General features: G+C 38.0%; 1 protein-coding gene across 2 annotated transcripts in view; it reads right to left on the bottom strand.

The window, feature by feature from the left end:
- Positions 1-17,002, bottom strand: part of agbl4 (AGBL carboxypeptidase 4) — a 754,546-nt gene that overhangs the window by 67,809 nt on the left and 669,735 nt on the right. For both annotated transcript variants that reach the window (XM_057841339.1, XM_057841338.1), the window contains exons 9-10: positions 9,495-9,609; positions 6,615-6,726 (exon numbers count right to left, since the gene is read on the bottom strand). In XM_057841339.1, coding sequence (XP_057697322.1) covers positions 6,615-6,726; positions 9,495-9,609 — 227 coding nt within the window. The remainder of the gene's footprint in view (positions 1-6,614; positions 6,727-9,494; positions 9,610-17,002) is intronic.

Genomic DNA, 17,002 nt, shown 5'->3' with positions numbered 1-17,002 from the left:
TTCAATAAATGGTTTTTAATCACTTCAAAATCCATTTAAACTGGGAAGGCTGGCATTGACGTTTCAATGCCATTGATAGCGATAAGACATCCAATCCGATTGAACGTCTATCACCGTCAACGGCACTGAATGAGTTAAAATGGGACAATTTCTTTATTTATAGAGTGATCCCTCGTTTTTTCGAGATTAATGGGGACCAGTAACCGTGCGGTAAGTGAAAAGCAGCGAAGTAGCGACCCCCACAGCCCCCAATTTTTTTTTGGGGGGGGGGCTGGTCAATATATTTATTCAGATTTAGGATTGGAACTAGAAACATATAAGTACTTAGACAATTAGTAAAAGTTTTTTCACTTTTTTTTTTTTTTTGCCAAAGGTTGTGTGTGTGTGTGTGTGTATATATATATATACACACACACACACTTTTTATATACAAACTTCTATGTATGTATATATTTAATAAATGTTTTTTAAGCACTTCAAATGTAATAGTTATGATAGGTTTTAAATATGTTACTGTCCCACCGGATTATTTAAAAAAAATAATGAAGTAGAAAAATGCTTGTCATTATTGAATGCTTCATTGAGTGAGTCTACTCAAATTCGCTCAAGCTGCTCACTGCCACAGCAACGGTTTAACAAGCTAAACGATGATTGACGTATGCAGCGCTTTGAAGTTTCGGCTTCCAAGCATCTCTTAACGTTTGTCAATCATCGTTAACTTAAATAAGCAACTCCAGCGCACTGCCAGACTAAAAGCAGCAGGAGGGAGAGGGAGACTACGTGTTGGGATCGGGACAGCTCATCTGGATCTTTTCATTTATTTATTCGAATTGAAAAAAGGGCACTAAGTTTGAAGTGCAAAGTAGCTATTCCCGAAGTCTTTTATGGGTTAAGGTTAATACGGTTAATAATTGCTGACTTTTTGTTGTTTGTAGGTTTTGACTTATTTTAAAACTAATAATCAGGAAACATTTACAATCTGTAATAAATGTGGCTAAATACACTTTGAGTTAACAAAGAGTACAATGGTAAGAAGAAGTAGAATAGATACTATAATATTAATGATGAAGCTTTTTTATTTCGAGCATATACCCACAAAAAAAAACAACAACAAAAAAACGTACAGTATAATTCAACAAAAATAATTGCACTCGAAAGGGAGTGGGAAGAAGAAAAAAGTTATTTTATCCCACCCATGAGCTCATTGTCCAGCATCCTTACTTCGTGGGATACTCCTGTCCACACAAGGAAAATGAAGAAAAAAGGAAAAACAAACAAAAACAACAAAACCAACAGACAACCAACTAAATTTGGCTCATTAACAATAATTTCAATATTCACACCAATTGACAAAAACAGCAACACACATTGTCAGCAAATGTCATTATACTGTGACCAGACCATATTTTCATACAACGATTTAAATTTTTTGATATTTTGACACTGCTTGAAATGATTGTCAAAATTGTTCCAGAGTTTCACTCCACATACAGACACACAAAAACGTTTGCAAGTAGTTCGAAATCTTGGTAACATAAAATCTCCAGAGTCTCGCAGACTATGGATATTCTCACGAACCTTTCGGTTTTGAATATTATGTGGCAGTAATTTATTTTTTTGATTTAAATAACATTATAGCTGTATGATAGTTGACAAGATCTTTGACTTTTAATAGTTTTGAGAGAGCAAATAAACGATGGGTGTGATCGAGAAATCCGACCTTATGTATGATTCGTACCGCACGTTTCTGCATTGTGACTAATGAATTGATGGTAGATTTGTAAGTGTTTCCCCACACTTCAATACAATACATGTGGGGAAACACTTACAAATTACATAAACTATATACAATTAAATAAAAGCCTTGTTTTAGGGGGAAAACACCTGTTAAAACATACCAAACATTCATTTGTATAGCATGATGCTGCCCACCCAGGACATGCACGAGGTTGCGTTTCTCCAGCCGTGTGTGAATGACAGCAACGAGTGGATCCCGCTGCCATGACAGCGTTTATCGATCAGCGTGTCAGTGCTGTAGGGGAAAAAGGTTAATCTGCGCGATGCCAGCCCTGCACCTCACCCCATCGTTGGCCTGCCCCTCGCCCCGCCCCTGCCCGCCGCCTCTCTTATCAGGCTTAGAAGAGTGTACCAAAGGGTAGAGTATTCCCAGGACACTCACTGACCTTCAGTAATCCCACCAACCTGCTGCTCTACTTATAATTACCATCAGAAACAAAGAAGGGAAAAAACTGGCCTGCGTAGCCTCCTTTTGACGGCGGCGGTATAATCGGAGAGGGGGAAAAGTAGTGAGTAAAAGCAAAGAAAGTTGCTAGAGTAAAACATTCTGAATGGTCAGGAGAGCTACGCTGACATTCTGGAGGTGCTGACTAGCCTATCCTGCTCCCCACAGCACACAAGCGCAAACAAGATTGGGGGAAACATGCTGAACCAAGCAGGGAGACAGCACACTGTACATACTTGGATCATCAGGCTAAGTTATGTACACGGTGGACCAAACGCAGGGATATAGCCAGCCCAAGGTCAAATTTAAGCAGTGTTAGCCATAAAATTGCATATACTAAAATGCATAAGTCTTCACACTGGTGATTAGGGGTATGAACCTCTGGGTACCTCATGATACAATACGATTTGCGATATAAGGCCCACGACAACGATGATCTCACAATACGGTGATATAACAATTATCGATATATAGGTCAGGAAATCATTCTACAATATTTTACAATACGAGTAATAAACTGGACAACAAGCTCTTTTCATCCTTCTGTGAATTGAGAGTTTATCACTGGTAGACATCCAATGGCGTACCGCACGCAGGCTATTTTTAGACCGTGACGTCGCATCGTAAAGCAGAAGTAAAGCCGACGTGGGACATTTTCGACCCGCCCTCGCATAGACACAACGCAATTTATGCTATTTTTCACTAAAAAACGAATATGCCGATCACGCATTGCTTTTTTTGGAACTTGTAGAAATGACTAGACATTACGACACATGAAGGATGTTTTCTTCATACGTTTCCGGAAACCAAAAACTCGGGAGGAAAAAATGTGAAGACCGAATCAACTTGTGCGGACTTTAACACCAGCTCGGTCAATCCATTCACATTTCATATGCAGTAAACATTATGTTGGGTTGGCATGGTCTTTCAGAGGACAAAGAGGTAAGCCATTTTTATATTTTTAACTTATTTTTTTAGCGTAACGTTGTGCCGTACTGCTTCTGTCTGACAATGAATGACCTGAGAAGAATTACAATGGTATCTGACTGCCACTGTTACCGTTTCTGTTTTATATATATATACGTATATATATGTATATGTATGTAAAAAAACAACTTGAGTAAGGGGGAAGTGTAAATAAATTATAGGATTAAGATGTGCTATCATTGAAAAAATTAAAAGTGTTCGTTGGCTGTCACTGAGTAGCATTTGCGATCGCTACACAAAGCTAACTAAATTACCCCCAAGAACGGTAAGAAACGTAGGACAACCAGAGGATATATAAGAAAGACAGGGCTGATGGTAAAGGATAGCTTGTTGAAACAGGAGAATGTCATTGTCAGTCGCGTCGATAAAAAAGCTAAAGCTATGCTTAGGTCAGCTCGTTTTTTTCGTCTTTTTCAGCCTTCGACACTAAAGCCATCTCTTTAACTGAACATTTTTATGTTTTTCCACATCTTTGCCAGTCAATTTGGCACCTGGCACATCATTTTCGGAGAGAATTACTAGGTTTAGCGCTGTAAACATCTCCTTCGTACACGATTTCCATTCATTTCCTATTGGGGACAAATGGTGGCTTGTCCCTACTTAGCAACAGTAGCTAATGTCATGAATATCAATGAGCAGAAGTGACGTGTTGCTTACGGTACGCCATTCTTTTGAACTGGGATGGTGGGAGTGAATGATGAGGCATTCATTCATTTAAGTGTGTTTTAGTCGCATAAAAAGTACCCTATTGTACCTCTCAGTATCTTATTTGTAACTTTATTTATATGACGTGTTTTTAAGTTGTTAATTTGTTCAGCTTTAAGGGCAGTTTACATGGCGACTCTGCGACACAAAGACGCAATGACTGAGTAGCGGACTTGCCTCGCGTGCATATGGTGTCGACGAAGACGGAAGACGAAGACGAAAAATTCTGAATCCTGCCTCCAAAGTGGAAGAATCCGATTGCGGGGGGTTGAGGGGGGCTTCCTCGGCATGCATTTCAAAGGCTCCTGCAGCGCGAGACCGTACCGCTAACGTCAGCACTCGTAGAAGTCACATTGGGCATGCGCAGCGGTGCTAGTAAACATTAAAAACAGCAAATATGGCGGAATGTCGGCTTCAATTTGCTGATTTAATAAAATTTTTAAATTAAATATGTTGAATGTTTCAATTTTTGTGCCTTTTTGAACAAAAGAAAAATGACATTGCTTCGAGTGGGCGGGCATATTTTTTTCCGGGCTGAGGGAGCTTGGTTGGGTCAAAGTGCATCAATCTCTGTCGCCCTGTAAATCTGCACTGCTCCCTAGGCCCTAGCATGAATACTACCTCGTTTTCATGTGGAATTGCGACATTGTTCAAATGGAGACGCAAATGCAAATGCAAATTTGAAATTTTTCGTATTCTCGGAGAGTCACCATGTAAACGGCCCCTTACAGACATCAAACAAGGCAACTGTGCTTTCTGAAGCTTTTTACTTCCTTCACTATGACAATTTGTAAACCTGTAACACACATATGTACACTCATTTTCAAAACGACACACATTTTAACAATAAAACACTTGACACAAAACAATTGGTGTTCAAACGTCCATCTAGTCTGATCAAAATGTAAATGTAGTAGATTAGCCTAATTTGCCTGACACATGTCCGCTATCTTAAATGCTACAATTGCAATTCTCATAGCAACTCACTCACACGTAACTCCCCAAACTGTATGTGTAAACTTAATTACAAATGCATACACAAACTGTTCGGCCGTTTACACTTTTATGGCATTTTCCCCGCCGAAAGGGATCCGAATGAGAACACACTGGATAACTCGGCTTGTGCTCACGATTTAGTTTGTTTTTTTATTGTTTATTTTTGTTGTTGCAAGTAGTAAGCACCAAGTAGTAAGTAGCAAGCACCAAGCAGGTTATAAACCTATAAATGCAAACAAAGAATGTACATATATATTTATAAATACAAATAATTATAATGATATATTAATACAAATATATAAATTAATAAATAATGAACTGTGCATAATATAATTCATTCACAATCAAGATTGCAATAACCAAACATTGTGCATTATTTTAAAATCACATTTTTCCATAATTTCATTATGGCAGTAGTCGAACCATTTCATCAATTAAATGTATTAGAAACAACATTCAAGTTCCAAATGCCGTCCAATGCTTTAAACGACTTAGAAGAAGTAGCACAAAGAAATGTAGTTTTTCCTAACAAGCGTTCAGGTTACAAAGCACCAAACGGGGTTGTCCCGAGACTACATCTCCCATAATGCACTGCTTGAACTGCACCGCATGCTGGTTCACTGTGAGCATAACCCCGCGGCTACGCTATCAACTGGCTAGTCATCAGCTGTCAACCGACAGCGATCTCACAACAACCAACAACTGAAAGGCTACCAAACAATAACCGTGAAAGAGAAGAAAAAAACAAACACCGAACCGTCTCAAACATCGCAGTAGGTGGAAATACAAGTGTCCAACCTTCCGGCGGCGTGTGTCTCTTTCGGCAACGTGAACGTGAATGACAGCCGCGCCGACCCAGCTTCCGCTTAAATGCGAATCCACACCCCTTTCCCAATTGACAGTGAATTAACCCTTTCGGACAAGATTGCAGGTGTGGCACATTTAACACGCTTAACCTAGCGGACGCAACACAAACATATATCAGCTGAAACAACTTACAGACTTATGTGGGCCAAACCAGAGCACATCTATTATTTATCCATGTCAGACGTCTGAGTCTGTTTCTCAGTCATGCAAGGCGACAGTCCAGTCAGACCCAACGCTGCCACCGGAGGGCAGTGTATCTTCCATCATTAAACAAAATACTTTTGGACTTTTTGGATAGTTATTTTGAATGGGTACTTAAAGGGTTAATTCCGACTTTCTGTCGCCACCGTAGGAACGGAACTCGTTTGTAACCCGGGGACTACCTGCATAATTATTTTGATGTTTTTGACAAATAAGCATTCCCAGTGCAAATGATTAAAACAACCCTTGTGTAAAAATGACATTTTTTGAATAATGAAAAAATTGCAAATAATACATAAACATGATTTAACTATAAAATAGAAATGCATTAACCAAATTCTGCAAAAATGAGAGTAATTGCTGCCATGTCAGCAATTCCAAATTTGGTAATGCTGGCAAGCTGTGTGCCGCCCTCTTTCCATGTTGCCGCTGGAGCGTTTCACACAAGGCTTGCGCTAGTGTGAAAAGCCTTAAAGCGTCTCTGTTAGTACATTTGAACTTCTTTAGTAAATAGGTGTCAAAATTGGGGCCACTATAAGAAAAGAGCCCCTGGGGGAACATACTAAATTTGTCAGGGTGTGAGTGTACATGATTGTGTGTGTGATTGTGTACTCACCGGGTCTTGGCTCATCTGCACTATGAGTTGCTTGACAGCATGTAGTGTGGGGTGTGCCCATGGAGAGGGGTCCTGCCAGTGGCGATTGAGGTCAAAGCCCATTAGGGAACACCTGAGGGACAACAAAAACGCACACACTCACGGGTCAATTTTTTTCCATTTTTATTTTACAGTGGTGTTTATTGAATTATATATGGATACATCCTTAGCAATATACAAACAAACTGAATGGATGGACATGTGCATCCAATTGATTAAAGATAGTAAAATTAGCTTCGCTTTTATACCGTATTGGCCCGAATATAAGACGGCCCTGATTATAAGACGACCCCCTCTTTTTCAAGACTCAAGTTTGAAAAAAAGACTTTTTGAACACCAAATTATTTTTATACAGAAAATAATTACAGTACATCCGAAACAAATGATTATAACAATATATTTGAGAGAAAAAGCATGTTATTTTGCCTCATTCAAATCTTAATATCTGAACATTTAAATATGTAAACTAAAGTGCAATCACATTCGTAAATGAATGGCTTCTGGTTTTTGAAATGTAAATAAACCAATCTATTGTGATAAAACAACAAAATTGCAATAACTGCATTAACCATCAAAGTGAAGTCTAACTGTAACTGTGGTCTTGAAACAAATCTGAATAAGGAAAAACACTGCAATAAAATAATGCAAACTGGTTAAACTAAAAAGAGTAGCTGAGATCTGTCATGATAGAACATCGCTTCAATGATATCTGCCGCCATCTAGCGTCGTGAATGGGGAGAGTAGCTGAGATCTGTCATGACAGAAGATCGCTTCAATGATATCTGGCTCCATCTACAGTCGTGAATCGGTATAATGTCTAGACCGCGAATATTAGACGACCCCCTCTTTTTCAGTGTTATTTCAATGCAAAAAAACAGTCTTATATTCGGGCCAATCTGGTAGGTTAGGGTCATAAGGTCAGAGATTTTTCATTATACAGTTAGGGTTAATTATTTATATTTTTTTCAATTTTTCTCGAATGTAGTTTCATTTTTTTCAAGTGGATTTCAGAATTTTTCTTCGTTTTAATTTACCTACATTACACCAATCAGACTCAAGCTTACCGTTCTATTATCACGCCAGCCTGTTCAATCACATGGCGTCTTTAAAGGACCGTCATGCCCTCAACATGAGTCGAAAGCGGGCGAATAAACCTCTCTCCCAGTTTTTATTTGACACCGATTGACCCCGGAAAACCGGAGATATTATCTTTTGAATTTCATAACAGTAACCATGAAGGAAGTATTCACTAGTCAAACTAGGACAATGGTTCTTAACCTTGCTAAAGGTACCGAACCCCACAAGTTTCACATGTGGATTCACCGAACCCTTCGGAGTAAGATAATAAAGCAATTAAAAAAAAAATTCAAAACCAATATATCTAAGCTAGCGAGCTAATAATTTAGCAAACGCCCATTCAAAATTCTTCTCATTTTGACAGCATGTTTTATAAAAGGGTCAAAATTTGAGACCAAGCTGCCCGTAGCTCTGTTCTATTCCCTCAAACCAAGTGTGAGTCAACCTTCCACTGGGCAAACCAGTTACTCCTTCCGTCAGATCGAGGACGAGCAAGTAAAAGAAAAGGATTAAGCCTGTAAATTGGGAAAAAATCGGTCCAAAACCTGATCTAAAAATCCACTTTGCCTAGATTTAATCAGCGTAAGAAAATAGGGTTCTACGTTTCTTTACCTTCGCCGAACCTCTTAGCCTTACTCACCGAACCCCTGGGGTTCGATCGAACCCAGGTTAAGAACCACTGAACTAGGAACTATTTTCTCCACTAGAGGGCATTCATGCGTTTTTGAAGAATAATGCTTGATTTCTGTCTTTTGTTTGTTTGTTACTTTTTTTTTAACTACCTGTGGCAACACTGGTTATAATGCATTTTAGGCTCACAATTCTTCCTGAAAATTTCCCCGAAGGCCAAATAATTTAATGTGCCTTCACTGCCTCAGCTCAATAAAGTTAGCAAACACTGTCCAAAGCCTTACCGACAGCTTGCAATGAGTATTTATAGATGCTTTGTGAGCTACCCTTGTTTGTTGTCATCTTGTATCTCCTCTGTATCGCTGACATTTACGGAAGCTGTTAGCCGTGCGGGAGTTACTGATACTGCACAGCCAAATGAGCCGAGCAGCCGGCCGTGAACAAAATACTCGTTCTAGGTTAACTGCCATTGATTCTTTTGCTCTACATGCATCCATCGCCGTCCACTCTGGGTGGCGTTCAGCAGGTCGACGGCGTGTTCATGAGGGCCCGCGACGCCTGATCGGTGGGCTGTGGCCTATCCCCCGTCACCTTCTGTCAATATGCTTATCAGCTCTCTTTTGAGAGACCTCACGGGGTGAAAAAGCCCTTTTGGCCCTACCAATCATGACCAATGACAGATTTCCACTGCAGCCTGCAGCATGAGTTTACAGCCGCTAGATGTCACTCACAAACGCACGCGCAGAATATGTATTTCGATACCTATCTCGACATTAGTATTCCTGTGGCTGAGCACATTAAGTAAAAGGCAATTATGAAGAAGGGAAAGAGGAGTGAATAGATGGGAGAAGGATGCCCACAGTGCCGCAGCGATGGTGTTAAAAAGAAAGAAGGGAGGAGACCGCGGACGGGCAAAGAGAATAGCCCCACGGCCGCATACCATTTCAACAAATGCACTGCTGTGAGTTCTATGAATTCATTAGGCTCCCTGAAGGTGGAGTTAAGAGGATATTAGCTCAAGTAGCAGGAAATAAAAGTGTGAAATATGGGAGCTGTATTTAATTAACGGTCACATTGAAATAGGGAATTCATGTGTTTGTGCTTTTGTGTAGTTGTGACAATGCGTTTGGATACCTGTAGTTGCCCAGATACACTCCATCTGGATTCAGCATGGGGACAATTTTGAAGATCACATAATCTCTTAGGAGCTGAGCTACCGGATGCTGGCTCACCAGGAAATCAATCAAACCTATAAAACACAAGTTCGAGTACAAACACACAAATACTTAAAAAAAAAAGAAGGATATTGGCTGCCTGTTTCCAAATAATTGGCAAGCAATAATTTCATACACCGTATTGGCCCGAATCTAAGACAGCCCTGATTATAAGACAACCCCCTCGTTTTCAAGACTCAAGTTTGAGAAAAAGACTTTTTGAACACCAAATTAATTTTTATACAGAAAATAATTAAAGTACATCTGAAACAAATGATTATAACAATATATTTGATAGAAAAAAAGCATGGTTTTTTGCCTCATTCAAATCTTAATTTCTGAACATTATGCAAACTAGGGTTGAATGGCTTCTGGTTTTTGAAAAGTAAATATACTAATCTATTGTGATAAAACAACAAAATTGCAATAACTGCATTAACCATCAAAGTGAGGTCTAACTCTAACTGTAGTCTTAAAACAAATCTGAATAAGGAAAAACATTGCAATAAAATAATGCAAACTGGTTAAACTTGAGAGTAGCTGAGATCTGTCATGACAGAACACTACTCCTCAAGTTCAGCTTTCGCTTAATTGAAATCTGGCGCCAGCTAGCGTCGTAAATGGGTATAATGTCTAGACACCGAATATAAGACGACTCCCACTTTTTTTCACCAACTCTCGCTTCCTTTTCTTGCAATGTTGCAGCTAATTATGTAAAATGTGCAGTTATATTTTAAAGTATTCACTCACTTATTCCAGTATAGCAGCCTTGTGCACACTGTGGCAAGCAGTGAAATCAAAACAAAGTCAAAACACCCAGGGCAAGCTCTTCCTCTGTAATGGGATCAAGCATCGGACGTAGTCTCCCTGGACAATAATGACCACTGAGTGTTGTTGAAATGGCTGATTGGTGCTAGAATAGCATCATTTTTTTTTTTTTTTTGATGGCAAACGGTGGATATCGTTAAAATTGTTCTTTTGAAGCGTTATATTTAGTGTTGTTAATAACGCCGTTAGAGTATAATGGAGTTACTAAAGGTGTTATTTTTTCAGTAGTGAGTAATCAAAATACTTTTCTCATCTTGGCAACGTCGTTAACGTTACTGAGCATGTAAAGGCGTGCGTTACTATGCGTTACTACGTTGGTTGAATGACGTGAGAAGAGTCTGAGAGACACGGAGTCACGGAGGAGAGAGCTCTATCGGTGGGAAGGGAGTTGTGACGCTGTTGCAAACGCGATGCTAGGTGGCTCCAATAATACCTGACTGTAGCCGATAGCCTACAAACTAACGTTGTAAATGGGTATAATGTCTAGACCCCGAATATAAGACGACACCTACTTTTTCAGTCTTATTTTAATGCAAAAAACACCGTCTTATATTCGTGCCAATATGGTACGTAAGATGAACAAGATTGAATTAAAGAGACAGCTTTATCCTAGCGAAAAGAATCTTGCTTAAGAAATTGTAAAAACACAATTGCGTATAACTGATGTCACAAAATGGCTGCAATCATTTCGGTGTCATTTTTTTGTCTTTCAACATCGTCTCTATTACCGAACAGCTAAGAAATTAATTGTCTGCATATTTAAAAACTTTGAGCAAACATCTTTCACATAAAGATCATTTACTGTACTGTAAACTAGTTGTTGTCTGTCTCTTTAATCTTTTATAGGGCAAATGCTTATTTTTAGTCATTTAAAAATACTTACCCTACAAACACCTGGCATCCACATACGTGGACGTTGCATTTTGGGTCAAGTGTCTACACGTTAACCATTATTGTACTTTATTACAGTAGGGCAAATAAGTATTTAGTCAACCACCACCACCAAAAAAAAAAAAAAAAAAGAGTCATATTTATTAAACCATACAATAAATGTGTAGTATAAATTCAAATAATTAAAAAATTGTTAAAAATAAAAATTTATGATAAATGAAGACAACTCCAAATCTAAAAGAAGAAAGAAGAAAAATGTAAAGAAAGTCTATCATTGTCAATAACATTCAATGATTTAAGAAGATAAACCAATACAACCGAATAATGTTGAAGACCCCATTCAAATATGTAAATATTCTTTCCATGAAAAAAAAGTTGATTGAAAGGGCATTTAGAGTAGGGTATTTCGAGTGAAATAGACTTCAACGTAATTTAATTTTGAGTCAACAAAATCAGAGTGATAGATAGTGCGTGGGTAGAATTTGACAGCAACTGGAGTCCAAATCGATACAAATGGTATGGAACAGGCAGTGCTGAAAACAACCAAATGAATGCTTAAAAAGTCAGTGAGAGCCACAAAGAGTAAACCTGCCCCCTCACCTGAGTCAGAGCAGAGTGGCCAGGAGCAGAAAGTCATAAAAAAATCCAGTAGAAATTGTCTTTCAAGGAGAGAATTTCCCAAAGGTGTGAAATGTTTCATGCTACTTTATTAGTTTGGAGTGTTCAGCCCAAGCACCAAAACAATGCATCACTTGGCCATGAGTTGCTCACGTTATATGCACTAATATTATATACAAACACAGATCCCACATCTCAGGGTGTGATATATAGAGGAATATTAAACACGAACGCAATCATGTGAACATTAAGTCATTGAATTGGTTGGAGTTTGTTCTGATCAGAGGTAGGTAGTAACGTGTTACATGCACTCCGTTACACTTGAGTAAATTTTGGAGAAAAATGTACTTCTAAGAGTAGTTTTACCAAGCCATATTTTTTCATACTTTTACTTGAGTAGATTTATGAAGAAAAAAATGCTACTCTTATTCCGCTACTTTGGGCTACACAAGAGTCGTTTCATTTTCCTCCTTTATTCTACATATTAAATTTATCTTTTTTTTTTTTCTGCCAGCAATGCTAAGAGTAGAGAGTGCCTGGTGTGTTACAGGGGTAGCTTTACCGACTTCACCAATGAGACGTCGCAACAATAATCACATGACTCCATTGTACCAATCAGACGCAAGCTTGCCGTTCTAGCTTCACGCCAGCCTGTTAAATCATGTGGTGTCTTTAAAGCACCGTAAATAATGAAGTATTTGATATAGAGCACTGCTCTCAACATGACCCAAAAGTGCGGATTTTAACCTCTTTCTGTTTTTTTTGCACTGATTGACCACGGAAAACCTATTATTACTATTCTAACTTGGAACTATTTTCTCCACCAGAGGGCAGTGATGCTTTTTGGAGGAATAATGCTTCATTTCTTTAAAAAAACAATCTCTCGTTGGAATTCAATGATTTATTTTTTTAAATGTATTTCTTTAGATATTGCTCCAAATGCCTTGACTGCTCTGTTTGGTGTGGTTCCTGCTGCACATGGTCTACCTCCTTAGAGGGGGGACCTCATAGCATTCGCAACCTTGCTGGCCAGAAGGCTAATTCTTTTGAGGTGGAAATCTTCAGTTCCACCTACGCAAGCATATTGGATCAAGGAGATGCTTTTTTTTCTCAAATTGGAAAGGATAAGACTGACGCTCTGTGGATCAGCTGCGTCCTTTGAGAACGCTTGGAACCCGTTTTTTGCATATGTCAGAAGCACAAATTGTCATCTCTGTATGGATTCTTGAACTACGCCTGAAAAATTATACAATATAAAGGTGGATATATATCTATATATGTGTTTTTTTTTTTTTCTCCGTTTCTTGGTCTGTGCTCTTTTCCCCACAAACAACTACATATATTAACAATACATTGCTCTTTGTTTGTTTTTTCTTTGTTTTTTTTTTTTTTTTATTATTATTATTTTTTTTAGTTTCAATATGAAAAAAAAGAAGAGTGCTCAAATGTTGTTACCTCATTTGCTTGTACTATATTGGTTCAATAAACAAAGTTTACAACAACAACAAAAAAGTATTTCTTTGGCTTAATGTTGTTAGTTATGTAATGGGTTATTGAACAGTATCGTATAACAATATTCAATATAGATTTTTTTCTTTGTGCTCAGAAAAATATACAATAGTAAAAAAAAAAAAAAAATATATATATATATATATATATATATATATATATATATATATATATATATATATATTAGCAGTTACTCACAATGTTACTCATTACTTGAGTATTCTTTTCACCAAATACTTTTTTACTTGTACTTCAGTACATTTTTTGGACGACTACTTTTACTTTTAATTGAGTAATATCATTTTGAAGTTACGCTACACTTGAGTAAAATATTTGGCTACTCTACCCACCTCTGGTTCTGATGGGAGTCAACAGATGGTGAAAGACAAGTATGTCAAGAAACCTCATGAATAAAGAACACATTATAATAAAAGATGAAATTCATCATTTACAGAGATAAAGCATTAATTGTTTTGCATTCTTGCTAAAATATGTACTTTTTTTGTGAGTTAAGTTCAATGTATTTTGCAAATATCATGATGCCATCCACCAAATAAATGCCTCTCTTAACTCATGAGCTACTTTCGACCGTGCTAGGCGTCCAATCAGTTTTGACTGCCAGATCATTCACTGCCATCCCTCCTAGTCAAATTGGATTGGATATCCACTGGCGCCTATGGTACTGAAACTTGATTATTCATAGTTAGTCCTCCCAGTTGAAAGTAATTGGACATCTATTGCTATGGATAGCAGGCATTGAGTTTAACCGATGTGAAAAGATGTGTGAAGTCATTGTTTTGGAATTGTAATCACAAAATCCCGAAAATTGTGAGAAGCTTCATCGTCATACAATTTAAAGGCAATGGTAAAAATACTAATGAACAGCATGTGAATATCGGGGTGAAAAAAACAGAAAAAAAAATCTATTGTGATCATTAAGTCATTGGCAGAGGTGGGTAGAGTAGCCAAGAATTTGACTCAAGTAAGAGTAGCATTACTTCAAAATAATTTTACTCAAAGTAGTCATCCAAAAAATGTTCTCATGTACAAGTAAAAAAAAGTATTTGGTATGATGAATACTCAAATAATGAGTAACATTGTGAATAACTGCTTAAGATGTTTGATTTTTTTTTTTTTTTTTTCTTAAACAATGGTATTTTTTTCTCAGCACAAAGTTATTTATATGAACTGTTATTATTTTACTGTACTAACACATATTACATAACCACCTTAAGCCAAAGAAATACAACAACAAAAAAACAACAACATTGAATTCCGGTGAGAGAAAAAAAAAAGTCTACAGAAATTAAGCATTACTGTGGTACCTCTACTTACAAACGTCTCTAGAGAATGTTATTTTCAGGTCGCGACTCGTTTAAACGAGAAAATATTGCCTCTTGTTAAGAAAGAAATTTCAGGTTACAAGAGGCGAAAATACTATAAAAACAGTAAAAGATACGTACAGTGATCCCTCGTTTTTCGTGGTTAATGGGGACCAGAACCCGCCGCAATAAGTGAAAAACCACGAAGTAGCTCAACCCCCCCCCCCAAAAAATTTTTTGGGTGTGTGTTCAATGTATTTATTCTGATTTAGCATTGGAAAGTGATACATACTAGTATAGTATAGGACATGTTTTTTCACTTTTTTTCCCCAAAGTATAATTAAAAAAAAAAAAAAAATATATATATATATATATATATATATATATATATATATAAATAAATGAAGCACTTCAAATGTAATTATTTTAAACATATTACTGTCCCACCGAATTATTTTTAAACAAGAATAAAGTAATGTAGTAGAAAAATGCTTGGCTTTATTAAAAACTTCTGTTACCTCCCTTGGCTGCGACAAGTGGAAATGACAAACTTCTTACGATCACTTTTAACATGTGGCGTTTATTGTCACGAACACAAAACTGCCTCGAACGTCGCCACACAGACACATTCATTCCAGTAAGGGCTTCCTTATCCCCCCGCCCGCGCATGTCGGTTCCAAGGCAGCACTTGCAGCACTTCATTGAGTGAGTCCACTCAAATCCTCTCACTTACAAACAATGAGTTGCCACAGCAACTGGTTAACAAGTTAAATGATGATTGACGCACCCATCGCTTTTGAAGCTCGTGACTCAGGCAAGATCGGACACAAACATCTGTCAACATCGTTAACTTTAATAAGGAATTCCAGTGCAGTGCCGCACTGACGAATAAAGAGCAGGGAGAGGGAGGGAGGGAGCGAGAGAGAGACTACGTTGGCTCGGGATAGCTCATTAAAAAATCCACGATGGATGAGGGCGCGAACTTTGAAGCGCGAAGTAGCGAGGAATCACTGTATATACTTCCTACTTTCTGCTTTTAAATGTCGCGCCATAAGCTCCTGCTGCCCTATTGGTCATATATCTTTCCCATCCCATCCCCTTCAGTATGCTGCTCTCCTATTGGGCTATTGTTGATGACGTTTCAATTTGGGTTTCACAGTATGATGATGTGCACAGGTGCGATGGTGTTTTTGTTGCTACAGCGGGTCGGAGTCTGAGCCAAATGAGCACAAGCCTCCTCGTTAAGCCTGAACGATATATCGTTTAAACATCGCCATCGCGATGTGCGTGTGCGCGATAGTCCCATCGCAAGCACGTGCGATAGTTTTTCTTTTTTTTGATCCACATACGCCTCACTTTCTGGTCTGCGCACAGCCTCCTACCCTCCCTCTCCCAGCCTTTTGATCCTCTCAGTCACTGCAGCACAACAATGGCTTGGATCTGGCCAAAGAAGCAGACTTCACACGGGCATCTGTCAATCATCGTTTAACTTGTTAAACAGTTGAAAGGAAGCCGCGCTGGAAGTAATGTGTGTACTGTGGGGACGTTGAAGAAATTTAAATGCCAGAAGTGATCATGAGGAGTTTGAAATTTCTACATGTCACTTCAACGGTCACAGCTAAAGTAGATAAACAGAAGCATTTAATACAGCCAAGCATTTATCTGCTACAGTACTTTATTCTTGTTAAAAAATGATTTGGTTGGACAGTTATGTTTAAAACGTATCATAATTATGAAATTTGAAGTGCTTAAAAACCATTTATTTATATACATTTTTAAAATCACTTTGGGGGGGGGAAAGTGAGAAAAAAACATGGACATTCTTATATGTATCTCTTTCCAATGCTAAATCTGAATAAATACATTGGGCACAAAAAACACACACAAAAAAATTTTTAAATGGGGGGGTGGGCTACTTCGCGGTTTTTCACCCATCGCGGCGGGTTCTGGTCCCCATTAACCGCGAAAAACAAGGGATGACTGTACACTGTGGTGATGGTGAGTCATCTAAAGTCTTTCCAAACAGCTATTTAAGTCATCTTGTGAACATTTCTTGAAAAAAAAAAAAAGTACATTTTTTTTAATATCGCAATATAATATCGCAATGTATCGCAAACCCAAAAAAAATCGCAGCAATAGTTTTTTCCAATATCGTTCAGGCCTACTCCTCGTGTCTTTGTCTCACAGTTTATGCCCACAGATGGTTCATTACATTAGTAGCACAAGACAAGTAGAGCATAGACTAGTGTAGTGGAGAAAA

This window comes from Corythoichthys intestinalis, chromosome 7, assembly GCF_030265065.1.
Source record: "Corythoichthys intestinalis isolate RoL2023-P3 chromosome 7, ASM3026506v1, whole genome shotgun sequence".
Classification (NCBI taxonomy): Eukaryota; Metazoa; Chordata; class Actinopteri; order Syngnathiformes; family Syngnathidae; genus Corythoichthys; species Corythoichthys intestinalis.
This window is presented reverse-complemented; position numbering and strand designations above follow the sequence as displayed.